Source organism: Periplaneta americana, chromosome 9, assembly GCF_040183065.1.
Source record: "Periplaneta americana isolate PAMFEO1 chromosome 9, P.americana_PAMFEO1_priV1, whole genome shotgun sequence".
In the NCBI taxonomy this organism is placed as follows: domain Eukaryota; kingdom Metazoa; phylum Arthropoda; class Insecta; order Blattodea; family Blattidae; genus Periplaneta; species Periplaneta americana.
Window position 1 is genome coordinate 39,789,951 of NC_091125.1, and position 13,911 is coordinate 39,803,861.

Below are 13,911 nucleotides of genomic sequence, written 5' to 3' on the forward strand. Positions count from 1 at the left end.
CTGCAAAAAGTAATGAATCTGGTTGTAAATGTCTTTTGAGTTGTATATATCCATGAGGCAATTGTTTCCATTCTCTAATTATTTGATTCATATATATAATAAATAGCAACAGTGAAACGCAGCAACCTTGTCTTACTCCTGTATGAATTTCTGTCCATTGTGATAATTTGTCACACCTTACTGCAGTTAGATTTGTTTTATAAAACAAAATGTTTTAACAATCACTTAAAAATGACAATAATGGCTCTTCCAACTTTTGTTGTTTACATTCTTCAATTGAATAAATTAAATCTTACAAATACAATTATTGTGTTATTAAAATTTTTCTCTCCCGAAATTGCATAGAAAAGTATAAATACATGTTTAACTTAAGTGTGTTTGGTGCTTACTCGTATTGTTACATGTACACCCTTTGTGGTATATAAATGTAATAGACAACTGAATAGCAACAGAGTGCTTCTGTTTTTCAGTCTTTTGTTATCGCATTTTTTAATTAGTACCGGTAAGTAAATAATGTGAAGTTATTAAACTATTTTTTGTCTCCATGTACACAAAGAAATATGAAGTGTTTTTTCAGGTGGTAGCAGTGTCAGTAGCCTGCCAACATTCAGTATGAGTTCCAGTGCGCTATTCACTGTTGGAAGTTATGGTGGCACATTTAAGAAGTCGTACAAGATGGGGCCAGATTTCGGCAGAAACAGATTACAACCAAATCCTGAGAGCTCTGATGAAGGTTAGTAGGAATAAAGGAATTCAGAAAGTTGACTTAAGTATACTTAACTGATAGTGTTTGAGTGTCAGTAGTGTCATCTGTTTTTAATTTTTTTTATGTAGTGCACTATGTTATTCAGTGTTTTAAAATTAATCTTATTAATATCTTTCTTTCAACTTCATTTCAAGTTATGTTGTAGAAATCTGAATAGAAATCCAGATGTATACAGTCTGTGTATCTATTTTATTTATCTACATAATTATGCTTATATATTTGAAAGGATAAGTAAGAGTGCTTGTATTTAAACGAATCTAAATAAGTACACAACTCATAGTATATCTTGAGCAATTTGTTATGTCAGTGGATGTTAGAATTAGTTAGAACAGGCATTCCTGTATGGCAAACTACAAACATTGATTACATATATCTGTCGCCGATTTGCAAAAGGGGATATGTCTAAAATGACAAAGTGTTGGGAAATCTCAGAAAAACCATAACATACTTAAAAAATAAAAATGTTCATGGATTCTGAATGAATATACCCATAGTGATCTAATTAGAAAAAAATATGTGAACATTTTAATTTATTAACTTAGTTATAGTTTTTGAGATTTTCCAACACTTTGTTATTTTGGATATGTCCTCATTTGCAAATCGACGACAGATATCATCTAATACAACTTATATATGCTAGCTAGAATGTAGGTATCAGTCTAATTCACGTGCAGTAGGTACCACCCACTATCACTCAGGATATAGCTTGAGTATCATATTACTTGTTAACTTGGTTAACAATAGAACATTATAGATTTTTTGTGATTTTATTCATTATTATAGGGAATGGATTTTTACTTGCTTACTGAGCATTGCAGTACTGGTATGTTATAAGTGGAACTTGGAAAAATTCAGGTGGCCCAAATTTTGTTCCTGGGTCTGCTATGTTTATCATTTTTGGATAGCTCACACATAGGACGTTGGCAACTTTTTTCATGTTTGGGTGAATGACTGAAGTCAAGTGCCTGCCATTAGTTAAAAAAAAAGCTTTCTTCATGTAAGACACACCATCCATAAGAAAAAGCAACATACAATCGTATTTAACACTGATTGGACACATTAAAGGCATACTTTCATTGAACAGCCTAGCTGCTGTAACATGAGTTGCTGCTGGAATTTCTTTACTTAGCAAAAGTTAATGTCCACTAGACTAGACGTCATTTCGGAAGGCGGTTAGCTTCTATATGCGCCGTAGCATTTCTGGTATGTGACGTCACAAGCTTGTACAGTAGAACCAATCAGAATCAGTCTATAACAAGCACTTCCTGAGTTCATTTGTTCACGTGCGAGTGTTTCAATACATTGAATAAGTAAAACTAACATTTACTATGTGTATGTAAGGTAAATAAATGGAAGAAGAGACTGTAAAAACACAAGTATTACACAAGCAGGCGCGAAAAATAGTGTTTAAGGTGTATAATTATTATAAAAACATTAACTAGCAGAACGCTGCCAGCCATCTTGATGCTGGCAGCAATGTTGCCAACGTGCAAGAAACGACTGCAGAAGCATGTGGTGTGGGATTGAGAAACGTGCAAAGAATATTGTTAGTGAAGGAAAGAGGGTTTGTTTGGTGTCATGCTTACAGTAATCAACGGCTAAGGTCATTATTGTCTTTTGATAATTTAAATTCTCTCCTGCGCTATTTGTATTGTACGTGCGTGAAGTACGATGTGGCAATGTTGTATGTTGCCTTGCTCTCTCTATCTGTCTCTCTCGATGCAAACGCTAGCAGACAACCCGCCTTCCGAATTGCTGTGGACTCTAACAACTTCGTCATTTTTAAACACACTACATTTCCCACTTTTCTGCCACTGGAGTCCAAAGTCTCATCAGTACATCAGTATATACCAATATTTTCTCACTTTCACACACACCTTTGTTATTTTGCAATATTTTTACCTCACTATGGAACATTATGTTTCCTTGAAGTAGATTAATTTGGAGAATCGAAGTTCGTATACTTAACAAGAAAATTTCTAAGCTTAATGTTGTTCATTTTATGTAGAGGAATATCAGTCGAAATAAAAGCCGTACATAAGTGTGAATAATATACACGATATTTTAAAGGCCCTGAATGTGAGAACGAGGATCCTGATTCACCTAAAGTGCTCGTTTGTAAGTTTAAATGTACAGCCACAGCGATATGCTAGCTGCTAGTCAAATGTTGCGTTACTTGTGACTACTGATCTCTGCTTGTATGGATTTGCTACAAGGTTGGCAGTATTTTTTTTGTGTACTAAAATGTATTTGAACTCATTCAAGTATTGCTGCAAACAGAAACTTAAACTTGCTTTGACTTTTGGCATTCTGAACACCCAAACATCACATGTCAAAAACTATGGTATATCACTAAAGGCTGAAGTAAATCGGACTCATAAAGTCGAAAGCAACTGAATGAATGCTTCATGTCCTCAGAACTGGTAGGGAGAATCACATGCTTCTCGATCTTCAAGTTGGTCATCATATGGCATAATACTACCATATGAATCATAAAACATGCGAGGTTATTTCCTCTTCATTCTTTCTATGCACATACAGAGGTAGCGTTGCAGGATCAATAAACTGAACAATTTAGCGTCTTATATAAAAAAGTTTAAAAATATGAACTATTAACCAAATTTTCATGAATATGTATTTACATATTTATTTTCTAAAAATATTTATTTTCATCTAAATTAAAATTTGGTATTTACTTCAGTGATATTTGGTCTGAAATTTTTACCTCAGTTGCAGGCTTTTAATAAAAAAAATTACTTAAGATTCTGTTCCCTAATTATTAGGCCTAATATAGTTTTAATGAAAAATGACAATTATTACAGTGGACAGTGCTGCTTCCTATTCAACACCAAACTTAAGGCGAAGATTTCTGCGTAATAAGTATCAGGAAAGAATATTTCATGCTAGTCGAGAGGTTAAGCGTTCTGCTAGAAGAGAAGAATTAGAACGAGAAAGAATTCGCAGGCGTGAAGCTAACATAGCATCGTTCCGAGACTATCGGTCTGGGGACTTCCCCGACATTGAGATACCATACTCGGCAGTCATCAGACCCATGCAAGAACTTGCCAAGGTGAGCTTGTAACTTCATCTTCATATTACAGTGAAATTCAGAGCAGTACACTCTCACAAAGCATACATGGTCTATAACCTTGTTTGCAAAGACGTTCACTGCCAAAAAATCATTCTCACAGACCTTTTAGGTTTCGAAGTTTTGACAATAATGATTGTTGCAATTATCTTTTTCTTCATCGTCCAGTATTTCTTTTTTCGACAGCTCTATAGTTCATTTTGTATTAGATTATGGCTATTAGACATTCCTTTAACTTGTCCTTTTCATTTGATTCTCTATTCTACTATTTCGTCTATTAATTTTAAAATGTTCAGTTCTTAATGGATATCTTAAGTTCTTTTCTTATTCAGAAATGTATGTCCTGCACTGTTTCTCAAAAGCGTAATTTATGTTGTTTCAAATTCTCTTTGTTTGTTTCTTTTTTTCTTTCTTTCTTTTTCTCCATTTTTTCTTCCTTATTTTCTTTATTTCTTCTTTCTTTCTACTTCCTTCCTTGGTTCCTTCCTTCCTTACTTCCTTCTTTCCTTTCTTGCCTTCTTCCTTCCTTGTTTCCATCCTTACTTGCTTCCTTCCATCTTTGCTTGCTGTCTTCCTTACTTACTTCCTTCTGCCCTTCTTCGTTGCTTTCTTGATTCCTTCCTTGCTTTCTTTTTTGCTTCCTTTCTCCCTTCCTTCCTTTGTTTGTTTCTTTTTTTCTTCCTACTCTCCTTCCTTTGTTTGTTTGTTTCTTTTTTTCTTTCTTCCTTCCTTCCTTCCTTAAGGGGCCAGAGTTCAGAGGCATAGAAAATGTATATTGCCATAACTTCTTTTTTTTGTGTGTGTATCTTCAGCTCTTAAAATGAGTCATGTTATAGTCGAGGTAGTTTCCTTCACTTATTTGTACTGCAATTTTTCCATTAATTAAATTGTTTTTCTATACTTCAGATTTTTTTAATACTAATATATTTAAATTATAGTTATGATATTTCATTTAATTTAAGTATAACTCTAAGTTATTTTATAAGACATTTTAATAATAAATGCTGTATGTTCCCAGTTCGGTGCTGGCATCCATCATTATAAGATAATGCTAGGATTAACGTCTTCAGTGTAATATCATATCATCCTATTCCTTTGATCCCAGATACAACACTTGACAATCTGGTGCTGTATTGTTTCTTCCAACTTAGTCTCAGAAGTTTCCAAAACAAAACAAATACATATTTTGTATAAATACAATAAAATTTATTTTATACTTTTCGCACTTACGCATTTCTCACATTTTTTTCTGAGGTCCCAGTAAAATTCCTATAGTTTATATGTTAATTTATTTTTGATATAAGTTTTTCTTTTTTTCATTTTTCTTTTACATTTACACTATCGTATTTTAAGCCCCAATAGAAAATCGAACCTCATTTATACATCATAAATCAATTTTGTTGGAAATTAGGTTTGCCGTGAGAATGTAGAATGCAAAAATACTTTACATGTTCATTGTTAAGATGCAGTCTACTTTGGAATTCGAAGCTGCCAATATTTGCCTCCAACAATCATGTGTCTTTTAATGACACTGTTACTGTTTTAGAAATAGTGAAATGTTTCGTAAGATATCATGATAATATGATATCATGATGTAACTGAACAAATTATGGAACATTTATTACAATTATCACAATTTGAGAACATGGGTTATTTCTTACGAGCAAGTAGTCCAAAATAACTTTTTTTTAATCGTTCTTAAATGAAGGTCATATGATTAGAACAAGTAAGTCAATTTCGTAAAATTTTCTGGATTGGAGTTTGAAATGTAATAGGCCTATATCAGCGTACTTTTGCTTTAAGCAGCTAAGATTTCCTACAAATAATCTTACATTCTTTAAGAATAAGTGTTATAAATTTTAGTACTGTATAATAGACTCAAAGATGACTTAACTAAGACGTTCTAAATTTCTCTTGTGAAAATTTTACTAAATTGACTTAACTTATTCTTCCTGTATAGTCTTCAAATGCTATTTCAGATGTTATTAAATTTAATGTCATTTCACTTATATGTTACGTTGCTGTTAAGTAGTCACTGTAACTGAAAGCATTATTAAATAAAATCGATGAATAAGGACATATCAAATATTTTCTTCCTAATTTTCAGTAATTGCTTATTTTGTGTTCATTTTGTAAGAGTGCTTCAGTAAAAATTGTTCATAAGAATATTAATCTTCATATAAGCAATTTAGAATCCAAATTACGAGTTTTCTTGTTTCACTATCGTCAAAGTTCGAATATTAGTAATGTTTTATTACTTGTAGATAGTGTTGAGATGACTTCAAAGGTAACTTTTATAAAAATAATTGTCGATCATGTTTGATTATTTGTAGATTGTTAATGAATTACATAGTTGAATTGGTTTGAAGTGGAATGCTAGCCTCTATTACTGTCGTGAAGTGTAAGATTGTTGGTATGCCCAATAATCTTTGCAATTAAAATTATCAAAATGTTAGATACATGGAATAAATTATATGAATGTGCATGGCGATTGGCAAAAGTTTTAAAATCGATTAGATAACTTTGGTGAGAGAAGAATTATTAAGTCATAATGCCACATGAGTGATGCCTAAGATTTGGATAAGGTAGCTATATCAGAATAGGCATCCTTGGTCTGTGCGTTTTGTTTACAAACATTAACTAGTTGTTGCTTGTCCCCCAGCTGACAGTAGTGACGATGTATATTCAGTTCCCATCAGCTCTACTGTCCATTTACTGATGTTTTAGCTAGGGGGTGGGGAGTACTCTTCCCAGGAGAGTTTTAGCTAGTGGAAGGGGCTAGTATTTGCCTAGTCTGAAACAAGTCAAGCCTCTATCCTATACAGCTATTTTATCCGAACCTTAGTTATGCCTTATTGGTGTCACTTACGAGGTTTCAGACTAAACAATTGACTAAACAAGTGATAAAGTTGGTTGAACAATTTACATTTTTGGAAAACTTCTTTAATTATAACATTTTAATTCAAAAGATTATTGTTGCTAAAATTGAGTGTAATATTTGTGCTATTTGCAGCGGGATGCAGCAATTGCTCGTCAGCTGTTCGTATCATTGTTCGATAGTTTACTGGAAGAGCTGCGAGATGACAAGAACACAGTTACACAGCAAGTGCAAACAGCTCTCGAGAACATATTGAGGAATACTAAGGACTGCTCCTCTATGTTGATGGGAACTGTGTTAGAAATAGCACTAAAGCACGTACGTTATATTGTGCTGGAAGCAGAAGAAGTGGCTGCAGGTAATTAAGAGAAACATGGGTAATTTTTCAACTTTTATAGATGTTACTTGAAAGTAGAAAAAATAGAATGTTACGAAACTTATTTCCTACTGTTCGCACTTAATATCTGTGTTTACTCTGTGGTCATGCTACACATTTCTCCTTGTAATTGAATTGTGCTGTCTTTGTTTGACAGATTATTCATTCTTTGTCCTTAGGATGTAACAGACCAGGGGGTGCACTTAAGCCGAGAATAAGCAACAGAGAAATTACTGTTTGCACATAGATGTTTCATTTGTGGTATACAGTTTCTGTATTATTGACTAAATTTCCAAACAAATTAATCCATGCAACTCAAGATCATCATTTATCCACGCACAAAAATGCATTCGTCAAGCATAGTCTTCTGGGTACATAAATCATTCAATGTTCTGCACACCCTACTTTGAGGAACACCTAGTCATCTGGATATGCTCCTGGCACTCGTGAGTGGGCTTCATTGTACCATACAAAGAATATTTTCACGTTCTCCTTCATTCTCAGCAATCACATGTTTATATGCCATCGCAGCACTGGGGACTGAATCAGTATCCTTCAGTGACTGAAATGTACGAATGAAAACACCATTGACTACATTCTACGATCTGGAAATCTCCTTTGAAATTCGTCCACAGCATTTCTAACATCCCGTCACAAAAGCCATACACATTACTTGGTATTGGAAAACTGAAATGGCAGTTTTGGTAACACATACGTACTGAATGAAGGACAATGACTGATTAGTACGGTGATCTTGCTTTGTGTTACCTATCTCTAACCTGACCTTGATATCATGAGACTTTCTGTCACTGCTATCAGCTGTACTGTAACGCCAATAGGAGAGAGAGAGAGACGTGATTTTATCCAAAAATTATTCAAAATCTACATGTATATGAACTTTTTCTTCACAATGATGTCAGGAATCATATCATAGAATACGGCACTGTCTTCGTGAATCACCCTGTATACTATACATACTAATGCATAAAACACTTTTCTGTGCTTCACCTTAATGTTCATTATTACTTTCTCCTGGAAAAATCAACTTCTAATTGTAATTACTTCACGATGTTTAGTATGCTGGGTTCTGTTAATTTTTTCGTTAATTTTATAATTGAATTGGTTATTGTTGAAAGGAACTAAGTCCACTTTTTAAAGTTTTGAGATAATCGAAAAAAAACTGTTTTGTGGATAATCTATCGAAGATTAAACCAACATATATTATACACATATTTTTTATGTATACAATATCACATATTTTTTATGTATACAATATATGTTGGTTTAATCTTCGATAGATTATCCACAAAACAGTTTTTTTTTCGATTATCTTAAAACTTTAAAAAGTGGACTTAGTTCCTTTCAACAATAACCGATTCAATTCAATTCCTCTATTGTATAGCAGAGATTTCATGTCTCACCAGATTTGAATAATAATTAAAAGAATTGGATAATTTAGATGAATGCTTGATTTGATGTCATCATTAAAATGACAGCTTTCTTCTACCTTACATGAAATTACCAGTAATGTTTTACAGGATGTCCCATAATTTTGAGAAAAAGTTGATCTTAATACATTTTATTGCTAATAAATACATTTCAAGAAATGATTTAGGTCACGAATAAAAGTGAAATGTGAAAATACCTCTCTCTCTCGCATGAAGAGAAAAAATAATTAATTTACAGCTTCCATGATGTTTGTGAACTATAACAAAGGATTTCCCAATAGAAAGTTATAAGTTTTATTAACTTCGTAACATCGTTGACAGTGAAGCATATTTCATAATTTATTTTCTTTTAGTTTGCCCAGAAACCTAGGAAATGTTGTTCGAAAAATTCATTTTTAGTTATATAGGCCTAATCATTTAAGTACGTAACATTTATAACTAAGTAAAAACTATGCAATATCTGGTGATTACAGTATCAAAAGCAAGTGGACTGATGGCATTGGGCAGTTTATTGATAGAAGAAATGCTGATAGCCAGGGACTCGAATATAGAGGCTGGGCCTTCTAAGCGAGCAAGAACAATTGAACCAAGTGGGGAAGAAGACCTTTGGCTGGCACTTGTAGAGTAAGTAAATCTCTTCTGCATCATATTGTAGCTAACATCATCATCATCATCATATCCGTCACGTATTAGATCCTACAGGATCTGTTACGGTCTCATGCCAGCGCTTTCGTGGTCTTCCCAATTTCCTCTTTCCTCTTGATACATAAGTATCTGTTTAGGCCATCTAGTGCGATCCATCCTTTCGACATGTTTTTTCCACTGAAGTCGATATTGTTGAACAAAATTAACTATAGGATCCATTTTTAGTTCCTGCAATATGTCCACATTTTTACGGTGTTCCAGCAAAGAGCATCCTGCTGTTCGTCTCATGAACCTCATTTCAGCTGTTGTCAGCCTTTGCTCATCAGCTTTTCTGATTGTCCATGCCTCGCTACCATAAGTGAAGACTGGTCGAGCTAGTGTTTTATATACCTTTAGCCTTGTATGTTTCTGAACATGGGATGATTTGAAGACGGTGTTAATTACGCCAGTGATTTTTATAAATTTAGATATTTTGTTCGACATATCTTCATCAGTGATGTAAGAGAGGTTATAACCTAAATAGTTAAAGGAATTAACACGTTCAATTAAAGTATTATTTATCATGATCTTACTTGGAATTGGATTCTCTCCCGAAAATTCCATGACTTTTGTTTTCTCTTTTGAGATTTCCATATTGAAATCTGAGGTGGTTATTTGCAAATTATAAATGGCTCTTTGTAAAGCATCCTCTGTTTTAGCGATAATAACCTGATCGTCGGCAAACATTAGTGTATCGAGAACTGTGTTTCGATTAATTTGAATTCCAGCATGATGACTTTGCCTCCAAATGTATAAAATATGGTTCATATATATAATAAACAACAGAGGGGAAAGACCGCACCCTTGTCTAACACCTTGGTTTATGGAAGTCCAGCTAGTAGTTCCGCATTCAGTTCTTATGGCAATTTCATTTTGTTGATATAAATTATAAATGGAGAGAATGATTTGGTTTGGCACATTATCATAGCATAAAATCTCTAAAAGTTTATTTCTATCAACGCTATCGAATGCTTTTATGAAATCAATAAAAGCCAAGTATGTGTGAATATTAAATTCTCTGTGGTTTTCAATTAAAATCTTCATGGTGAAATAGCTGTCACAACATGATCTTCCTTTTCGGATTCCAGTCTGTTCTTCAGTGATTTTGTCTTCGTAAAGATGTGATAGTTTATTTTTGATTATGGCTGTATAGATCTTATATCCCGAATTGAGAAGACTTATACCCCTGTAATTTTGACATACCGGTAGTTTTTTGTTTCCTTTCTTATAAATGGGTACTACAATGGCTTTTTGCCAACTTTCTGGGGGTTTCGATCCTGCCCATATATTGTTTAAGAAATATAAAAATCTATAGGTATATTCTTCTCCAGCGTATTTAATAAGCTCGAAATTTAAATTATCTTCGCTTAGGCTTTCCCGTTTTTTTTAACATTTATGTACTTCAATGAGTTCATCATAAGTAATAATATCTGTTGTGTTGTTGTTGGAAGTCTTTAATGTAAGAGAGATGTTTTTTGAAACCATATATTTTTAAAGTAATCAAGTAGAAATTCGTTAGGAATAGGGTTTATAACAACATTTTCTTTTATCTCCGAATTTATTTTCTTTAAAATTTTGAAAGTTTTGGGTCTTGGTAATGTTAAATCTCTTTCTAATCTTGAGACGAAGTCATTCCATTTCTCTCTGTGTCGCTTTCTTGTTTCCTGTTTTGCAATTGCCCTCTTTCTTTTATAATCAATTTCATCTTCAAGTTCTTTTGTTTGTAAAAATCGGAGATATGCTTCTCGTTTATCATTTATCACCTTTTTGATATCCTCATCCCATTTCAGTATGCCTCTTTTTCTCTTCTGCTTAATATTTTGTATGCCAATATTTTCAAATGCAGCCTTTTTTAAAATATCTGTTAAGTTGTTCCATTCTTCCTCTATATTATCCGAGATTTTGATTTTTTGAAGATATTCCTTTAGTCTACATTCATAAAGCCATTGAATGCTATCATCTCTCAATAAGTCTACTTTAAAAATAAGCCTAGTACTTTCTTGCTTGGAATTTTTAATATTTCTTTTATGCCATGGTGCTGGTATTCTAATAGGGGATACAATTAAATAATGATCTGTCTCTAATTCAGGACCTCTACAAGCTTTGACATCTAAAACGAAGCTAAACAATTTTTGATTACAAATGACATAGTCAATAATAGATTGTGATCCTCTTGCGTGCCATGTATATGTGTGTGTATTTTTGTGGTTAAAGAAAGAATTCATTACTTTTACATCATTGTAAATCACAGAATCTCGTAGTCTTTGTCCATTATTATTACAAGTTGGTTCGCCGTGTTTTCCAATGTGTCCTCTAACTTCATTATTACCAATTCTTACATTGAAATGTAGCTAACATTGTTAACACAAATACTGGTTTTTCCCTTATATTTGGAATTATTGTTTAGTTAATTAGTGTACTTCTTTTCTAGTCTGTATAAAAGCATTGATGAATGGGACGTAGTTCGAGGAATATTCCACAAGTACTTGGGTTGCAGTGAAAACATTCAGAAGGCTGTTGAGGCAGAGGCATCAGGTCATTGGAATGATGCACGAGAAAAGTACGAAGCTGCTCTTTCTTCCATGGGGGAAGAAACCTTTCTAAGTGATAACTATCTTGAGGCACTGTACAAGGTGATTTTACAGTTCTTGTCTTTTTTATTGATATCTTAGTTATTTGTACTGTGTTGTGAAAAAGGAAGAACCTGTGTGTTTCATCTCGTTAGAATAAGATTTTTTTAAATTTAATATTTGTTGTTTTTCTTACTTCATATGTGTATGTATTATCTGTGTGTGCATGTTATATGTGGAATATTCACTGGACAGCATACTTAATATTGAAATCAAGCACCCAGCCAACATAGCACATACTTTGTCCTTATTTCATATATGAGGTGCTACCCAAAAGTTCCCGAAATACCTCAGTAAATGGAATTACACCATACCTGAATCTTATGCACCACCATCACCTTCGAAATAGTCCCCCACTCCCAGCCACCTGGAAGTCCTTTTTGATAGCTTGTTCAGCACCTTCTGCGATTTTGCTTGAATTTCCTCAACTGTCTGAAATATTCGACTTTTCAAGTTGATTTTCATCTTGGAGAACAAAAAGAATTTGCATGGGGATAAATCTGGCGAATATGGTGGCTGAGGAATGATTGTCATTTTGCTTTTCCCCAGGAAGTCTTTCACGATGAAAGCTGTATGTGGCCTGCATTGTCGTGATGGAGAAACCAATTGTCCATGCACCACATTTTCCCTCACATTCTCCCTCAACCGCCTCAAGACGTCATGATAGAACACCACATTCACTGTCATAGCAGGAGGGACAAACTCCTAGGGGATAATTCCTTCATTGTCGAAAAAAACACACGAGCATGGACTTCATATGGCTCTTCACTTGACGAGCTTTTTTTGGAGTGGGACGAAGATTGACTTTTCCATTGAGAAGACTGCTGTTTGGTTTTGGGGTCGTAGCCATAAACCCAACTTTCATTATCTGTGACAACCTTGGGAAGGGAGTCTGGGTCATCATGAAGCTGATTCTGAAGGTCCCTGCAGACTTCCAGGCGATGCTGTCTCTGCTCAGCATTCAATAGTTGCGGAACGAACTTTGTCGCAATCCTTCTCATGTTGAATTCATCAGACAAAATCCTCTGGCACATGCCATCCGATAGTCCAACAATGTCGCAGACGTCGTGGATGGTCTGTCTGCAATCTTGCACGATCACAACCTGAACAGCAGCGGCATTTTTGGGTGTAATGCCAGTTGATGGTCGCCCAGAATGATGATCATCATCAACTGATGTTCGGCATAGGTTTGGATCTGGCCTGGAGTATCGTCTCCAAATGCTTGCTTTAACATTTTATGTGTTTGCAGAAGTTTTCCCAAGTTTATGCAGATGTGCTGCTCCCTCAAATCTGTCATTGTGAAATCGCAATGTAAGCAACATGTAACAATGGAAAAACGCTCACAAATACTAAATGCCACGTGTCCCACTGACTCACAAGAGATGTATGAAGTGTCACCTAGCGGAATTTTGTACTAGCGCTTGGTCACGCGTCACATACAAATTTTGAAAACTTTCGGGTAGCACCTCGTATATGAAAATTGCTCTTGCAGTTTCTTCTGAACTTAAAGATGTTACGTAAAAAATTAAATTTACAGCTGACTGGAAAGCTTACACAATATAGCAGTTTCACTAAACAATAAAATAAAATAAGGCCTATGTTAAGATCGAAATTTTTAAACTTTACTGCTGAAAAGACATCATCTGTTGCACAAAACAGGATGCTCATATATCATTGTTTCTCATCTGCCGGCCATGGAGCTTTTCAGGCCAGGATGCAAACTATCTCGAGGACCATAAAAATCAGAATAAAAAGTTTAAAGTTTTGCTTGAGTTGCTTTTGGTAAATACATTTATTTTGAAACTGAATTCTGGATTATTATTACTGGTACAGTACTGCAATTGGCTTCATTAATTTCAAACAAAGTAAATAAATAGTTGCTATTAGGTAGAGTGATAGCCCAATCACATCTTTTGTGTTTGCATGCTGCTGTCACTCCGACAGTTGTCCCAGACAGATGAGAGAGCGATTATAAACGCTGGCGATGATCGCCGAGAAGTGGTTTCTTTATTGACGCACATCGCTGTAGATTCTCATTTGT

At 34.2% G+C, this 13,911-nt stretch overlaps 1 protein-coding gene across 7 annotated transcripts in view; it reads left to right on the forward strand.

Moving 5' to 3' along the window:
• The window catches only part of LOC138705841 (DNA-dependent protein kinase catalytic subunit-like), a 290,093-nt gene that overhangs the window by 215,177 nt on the left and 61,005 nt on the right, over window positions 1-13,911 (forward strand). For all 7 annotated transcript variants that reach the window (XM_069834521.1, XM_069834522.1, XM_069834520.1 and 4 more), the window contains 5 exons: window positions 578-733; window positions 3,589-3,836; window positions 6,868-7,090; window positions 9,030-9,180; window positions 11,672-11,873. In XM_069834521.1, coding sequence (XP_069690622.1) covers window positions 578-733; window positions 3,589-3,836; window positions 6,868-7,090; window positions 9,030-9,180; window positions 11,672-11,873 — 980 coding nt within the window. The remainder of the gene's footprint in view (window positions 1-577; window positions 734-3,588; window positions 3,837-6,867; window positions 7,091-9,029; window positions 9,181-11,671; window positions 11,874-13,911) is intronic.